At 45.8% G+C, this 6000-nt stretch overlaps 1 protein-coding gene across 3 annotated transcripts in view; it reads right to left on the bottom strand.

Moving 5' to 3' along the window:
• Nucleotides 1-6000, bottom strand: part of LOC113577151 (protein diaphanous homolog 1) — an 85427-nt gene that overhangs the window by 9967 nt on the left and 69460 nt on the right. For all 3 annotated transcript variants that reach the window (XM_035521919.1, XM_027009639.2, XM_035521923.1), the window contains 8 exons: nt 3043-3138; nt 2728-2822; nt 2320-2421; nt 1864-2103; nt 1550-1679; nt 1225-1349; nt 646-810; nt 1-138 (listed from right to left, as the gene is read on the bottom strand). The exon at nt 1-138 is cut by the window's left edge and continues 1 nt beyond it. In XM_035521919.1, the coding sequence (XP_035377812.1) occupies nt 1-138; nt 646-810; nt 1225-1349; nt 1550-1679; nt 1864-2103; nt 2320-2421; nt 2728-2822; nt 3043-3138 (1091 nt within the window). The remainder of the gene's footprint in view (nt 139-645; nt 811-1224; nt 1350-1549; nt 1680-1863; nt 2104-2319; nt 2422-2727; nt 2823-3042; nt 3139-6000) is intronic.

Below are 6000 nucleotides of genomic sequence, written 5' to 3'. Positions count from 1 at the left end.
GTCATTGATGTTGAGGATCTGTCCGGCGTTCCTCTTCTGTCTCTCCTCTTTCTCTTTCTCGGCCTTCTCTCGGGCCAACTTCGCCTTACGCATCTTCTCCTCAGACTCCTTACGCTTCTGATTCTCAGTCACCGCTTGCTGTAACACACAAACGTAAAAAGGTGCAACCATACCACAACGCAAAAATATGTTTACTTTTTACATGGTTAATATTCACATTTACTTAACTGAAATATCTTTGTGTGCTGAATAAAGGGAAGAAAGGAAGCATCTGAAAAAATGTCTGTTTAATTCTCTGAACAGACAGAGATAATGGCCTAACCACATGACAGCTCTCCCTCTCACACACACACACACAAACGCGCACACACACACACACAGCAGTTGAAGGTCAGACTGTGTAAATAGATGCAGAAGCTTCTAAAAGCATTTTATTTGTTTTATCTGAAGGCCAGCAAGAGGACATCCACAATACCGATATCAACAAATCTGTATTTAAGAGGACAACATTTACAGTTCTGAACTCAGCAACGTTAACATCTACATTTGCGCAGGTCATCTCAGAAACCTTCTGGAAGAACCATCAGAAAAATCAAAGCCATGCCGAGGTCCTAAGAGCTGGTCAACTCTGACCTTTGACCTCACCTGGAACATGTTCCTGAAGTTGTTGAGGTCACCAAAGAGCTCCTCGGGGGTCATCTTCTTGGGGTCAAACACAAAGTACTTGGCCAGGTCCTCGTACTGCTTGTTCATGTTGCTGTGCATGAGCTCCAGCTTCTCAAACTGCTCGCGCGCGCTCGCCACAAAGCTGTAGGCCACGTTAAGGAACACCACGGCTAGACTTGACGCCGCAAAACAGAACTCACACAGCCCAGACGACGGACACGGCCAAACGTCTGCAACAGGCCTTTAGGCTAACAGCCATCAATCTGCATCTCTAGTCAACAAGGAGGTTTGAAAATCTTGCAAAAGGACTTAATTTTTCGTAACAGGTTTGTGATTTGATTTAAATATTTAAAATCACCCTGAATATTCAAATATTTAAATTCGCCTGAAATGCTTTTTCTCTCTAAAAAGGATTACAAATACTTAAGAACAAAAAGAGTTAAAAATCATACGGTGTCATATAGTGCCATATAGTGTCAAACGGAGTCACGGCCTCATTTGGACCGTGTGCACAATGGAAACGGAGGGCCAAAGTGTTGGCCACCAGGGGAAGGATATGGTCATCTTCTCCACAAACTTGTCCTTTTCGTTCTGGGGTGGAGGGAACGTTTCTATGTCCTTCTCCAGGTTCTTTATCTGCTTCCCCATCTGGTCCAGGTTCTTTTGCAGAGTCTCTGCAGATACTGCATGGAAACGGAGAGACTGATTTTTACATATCTGTGACAAGAGAGAAGACTGTGCTGCTACACTACGCTGTCCTTGGTGTGATGCTTTATAAGAGCTTTCTACATGTGTGTGGTGTTAATTAGTAAGTGCTTTGCTCAGTGAAGTGTATGTGTGTGTGTGTGTGTGTGTGTGTGTGTGTGCGCGTGCGCGCGCGTACCTCGGCTGGCCTTCTCCAGGTGGATGAATTCGTCGGTGAAGTGCATGACTCCAGGGTGCTGCTCCTGACATACATCTACCAGGAAGTGCAGAAGAGTCTGCTTCTGATCTGTGGACTTGGTGTCCCTTAACTACGGTGAAGAGGGGGGGAAGGTGAGGTGTGAGTGTGCGAGAGAGAGAGAGTTACAATGACTACAACACGAAATACCGCCATTAAGCAACACACATACTAACTGCAGAATGATACTACATGCATCCACACAAGACTGCGTTTCTGTGATGTGCCGGGGGGGCGGGTGTGTGCACATGACAGACCTTGCACAGGTAGCTGATGCTGAAGCCGAAGGACTTGGCGTTGCGGGATCCCGCATTCATGAAGTTTCCCATCAGCAGGATGAGCTGCAGCAGGTTGGCAAAGTTCTCGCTCTGCCTGAGCTCCTCGCACGCCGCCGTCACGGCAACGATGTCAGGCTTCACGTTGTTCACCTGCTCCTCAAACTGCAGGCAGAAGAGGATGGCGGTGAGGCGGGGCTTCAGGCGCTTCACTGAACTGATCTGTAGAGAGACAGAGAGAGAGACCGACCCAGAGAGAGAAGAGCAAGAGTCAGAGAGAGATATCAGACACAATGACACTCCTTTTAGCTTCCCTCAGTTATCAGCGACTCTCTGGAAATCAGCACAGAGGAGTTCCAAAGTCGTCATTATGTTCCTCTAGTGCCAAAGTGTCGGAATGTTAATTATTCCAGTAAAAATATTCCAGTGTGTACCCACCACTACTCCAAACTGTTCCGACTCCGCAAGGTCATCATACTCATCCTTCATCTCTGATAACACAGTCAGCTGCTCCTGCTCAGGCAACAACTTCAGCAAACTCTGAAACAAACGCACATGTGCAATCAGATATAAATGAGATCATACTCTACAGACGCGCCACAGATTACAATATTGTGGCATTACAGTGCTTTTTTTTTTGTACATTATATGCACGATTCTTCTCACATATTGATAGACATACTGAATTTATAATAAACAGGTTCTGTGTTAATGTAAATGGCTGTGATTTACAGTTGTGTCTAAATCCCCTTGGTCGGCAATACAGTCGACGTACGATGGTTTTGTCAGACGTAATCCCATCTGTGTATGCAAACCGCTCACAACATCCCAGACACACACACTCACCTGCACCATGTTTTCAGTGAGAACCTTCTCGTTAACTTCCAGAATGACATTTTTGATCTCCTCATACGGCAGTCTGTTTGATCCCAAGAAGATAGCTGCCTCACACACACACACACACACACACACACACACACACACACACACACACACACACACACACACATCTCTGATGAACCAACTCTTAGTGGTTTCTTGAAGAGCACAAACTCATTACATGCAAAAGCAAAAAATAGCTAACCAGTAGCCTCACCGTCAGGGCACAGATTAGACACGGGCGGTATGGTAACAGGTCAAAGGTCACAAGCCTATACTCACAGAGGTTCTGGGAAGATTTGGAGTCAAGGACCTTCAACTCCTTCACCTTCTTCTTCTGAGCTGCCTTCTCCTCTCCTTTATCCTGTTCTTTTACACCTACGCGCAGAGAGAGCGAGAGACAGTTAGTTAAAGATATCCTACTTTAACAATAATATACTCTACTTTAAAACAAGATTAATAACCATATAACCTGTTATTAAAAATGAGCAAAAAAACCCCAAAAACCTAACAATACATCAAAAAAGACTGACTAAAGTGAGAACCTTGAAGGAAAAATGATCAGACATAGTGGGGGATGTGAGGCGCTCCACTGAGGAGATCAGCCAGAGGGGGGATGTGAGGAAATGCATACAAAACATGCCCACCAAAATAACACCTAAATAACACACACACACACACACACACACACACACACGTGTACCTTTCCTTTGACTTGCACAGATCAGATTTCTGCTGTGATCACCCCACCTCTCTCAGTAGTTCAGAGGTCTGAGAGAAGTGTGAGTGATGGTCTCTAGTTACTGACCCACAGCCCCCCCATTCTTTTAATTCTCCCACCCCCTCCCCCGCTTTGCCCCCTTCATTCTTCTTCCCTCTGCTCATCCTTTCTTTCTCTCCTCCACTCCTTTCTCTCAGTCGGGAAAACATGGTTGATCTTCCATTAAGCTACAAGTTCTAAGATCTTTCTCCTCTTCTCTCGCGCTTTTGCTCCATGAAGTTCTGGCTTTCCTCATCTCTTTTTTAACCTTCCTCCTTTCTCCTCACTCTCCCCATGTGTTACATGGAATATTGAATTACACCAGCATATGGAAGCACTCAGAGAGAGAGAGAGAGAGAGAGAGAGAGAGAGAGAGAGAGAGAGAGAAAGAGAGACAGACACTGGAGTAGTTCCGCATTACATTGCACATATACTTCACCACATCACTGCATCCATATCACACTCGCATAATATTACTACATGAAGGTGCCAACACGTTTCCCTCTACAGCAAACTCACAAGACAGATGTTCACCTTTAAACACGGCACAGAAGTCTTTCCATGTGACGCCCTCCTTGACTGTCTCACTCTATTTCACGAACCTCTGGCCAGTCTTTTTTCCACTCACTTTGTCTATCCGTTCCTCCCTCTCTCTATCTGTCTGTCTGTCTATCCATCCATTCCTCTCTCTGTATGTCTATGCATTCCTCCCTCTCTCTCTAATGAGAGGTCTGTGGATAGTGTCTGACTCACTGAGCGGGCCTGAGAGCCGTTGTTTTTCTTGGCACTTACTTCTGTCCATACACAAGCTGCCTTCTCTTTCTCTTCTTCACTCTATTCCTTTGATTCTGTCTCTTCTCTGGCTTGTAATTTGATAAATGTTTCTTTCTTCTTGCTCTCTTAGTGCGTGTGTGAGAGTGAGAGAGAGATTCAACTCCGGAGCAGTCCACCCTGGCATAAAGCCGAGTGAGACTCAAGCAGTAGAGAAGTGCCAGATCCGAAACCACACTACGCACAGGCTCCGCTGTTCTCATTTACCCAGAATCCCTCTGCTCTGTGCCTGAGGTCTGAGTGCTGTGTGCAGGGAGGCTGGAACTCTGACCACAGTCATCGCAGCACGCTGGCGGGGAGAGCCCGGTGTCTCCATCACAACAACCACTGGCTTTAATGACGTGTGTGCACGCAAGTAACCATGACTCCCGAACCTTTCGAGAGAAAGACCCGTAGCGTGAACTTCAGCATAAAAACATCAAAGAGTGAGACAAAATGCAGACAACTACTGCATGAAGTGACATACACAGAAATTAAAAACTTTTAATAACACAGTGCAGCTGTGTGTGTGTGTCTGTCTTTGGATTCATAATCTGACCAGATTATAATCCTGGGGCAGCACACAGATGTGCCCTTCCAGAGCATTAGAGATCATTTGATTCAGTTAATTCAGTGAGAAAGCAGGAAGATAATCAGATTAATATTGTTGTCTGATTCCTAAAATGGGATCTGAGTTCAAAATGGCTGCTGACTTCTATCACACACACACACACACACACACACACACACACTTACACACGCACACACACACACACACACACACACTTTCTCTCATTTATAAAGCAATGGCACCTCTGGTGGCAATTGCGAATACAGCAGACAAAACTTTTTTACAGCTGGTTTACATTATCGTCTGTGTATGTGAATGTGAGAGCGAGAGAGTGCAAGGGAGAGCGGGAGCAAGGGAGGAAGAGAGAGAACATATACATAGCCCTCTGTTTTCCATATTCATTTGTGATACCTGCTGCTTCTATTGTTCCACGCATATGGAATTTCCCCTGAAGCACATCCCCATTACTCCCCACCCCACTTCCTGCCCCCTGTCCCCCCTTCCTGCCCTTTGCCTCCATAAACCTCAATAAACAGCTGCCTGCTAACAGGGGGCCCGGAGGATGGGGGTAACTGCAGACACACACACACACACACACACACACACACACACACACACACACTTCAGAATGTGCGCAGCTGTCTTACTCCATTACCCTCAGATCTCCCTCTCTCCCCCCCTCTAGTACATAAAGTTATTGGCTAAGAAAACTAGATCTCCTCCTGCTCCATTTCTTACTTCAGTGCTGAGCAGACTCTCTGTCTTCTGCGTCTTTTGGAACTCAGCAAGGATGAACCTAAATCCAGCACACACACACAGATTCTATCCATCCTCTTCCTTATCTCCATATAAGGAAAAAACCTGAGTGAGTGTGAGGGGTCACAGTCGATCAGAGAGGGAGAGAGAAGGAAGGAAAGGAGAGGAGGAAGGGGTATATACACATCTATCTGAAGTCTACACAAGTGTTTTCGAGCAGACTTTGCTCAGTGAGCTACGCAGCCTCACTCCGAAAGACTGACACAAAGACCAGCTATATATTCTGCTCTCTCCAATTCTTGTTGAAGGGAGTGTGGGTTGAAGTTATTTTTACTCTAAAAGC

This window comes from Electrophorus electricus, chromosome 2 (assembly GCF_013358815.1).
Source record: "Electrophorus electricus isolate fEleEle1 chromosome 2, fEleEle1.pri, whole genome shotgun sequence".
In the NCBI taxonomy this organism is placed as follows: Eukaryota; Metazoa; Chordata; class Actinopteri; order Gymnotiformes; family Gymnotidae; genus Electrophorus; species Electrophorus electricus.
This window is presented reverse-complemented; position numbering and strand designations above follow the sequence as displayed.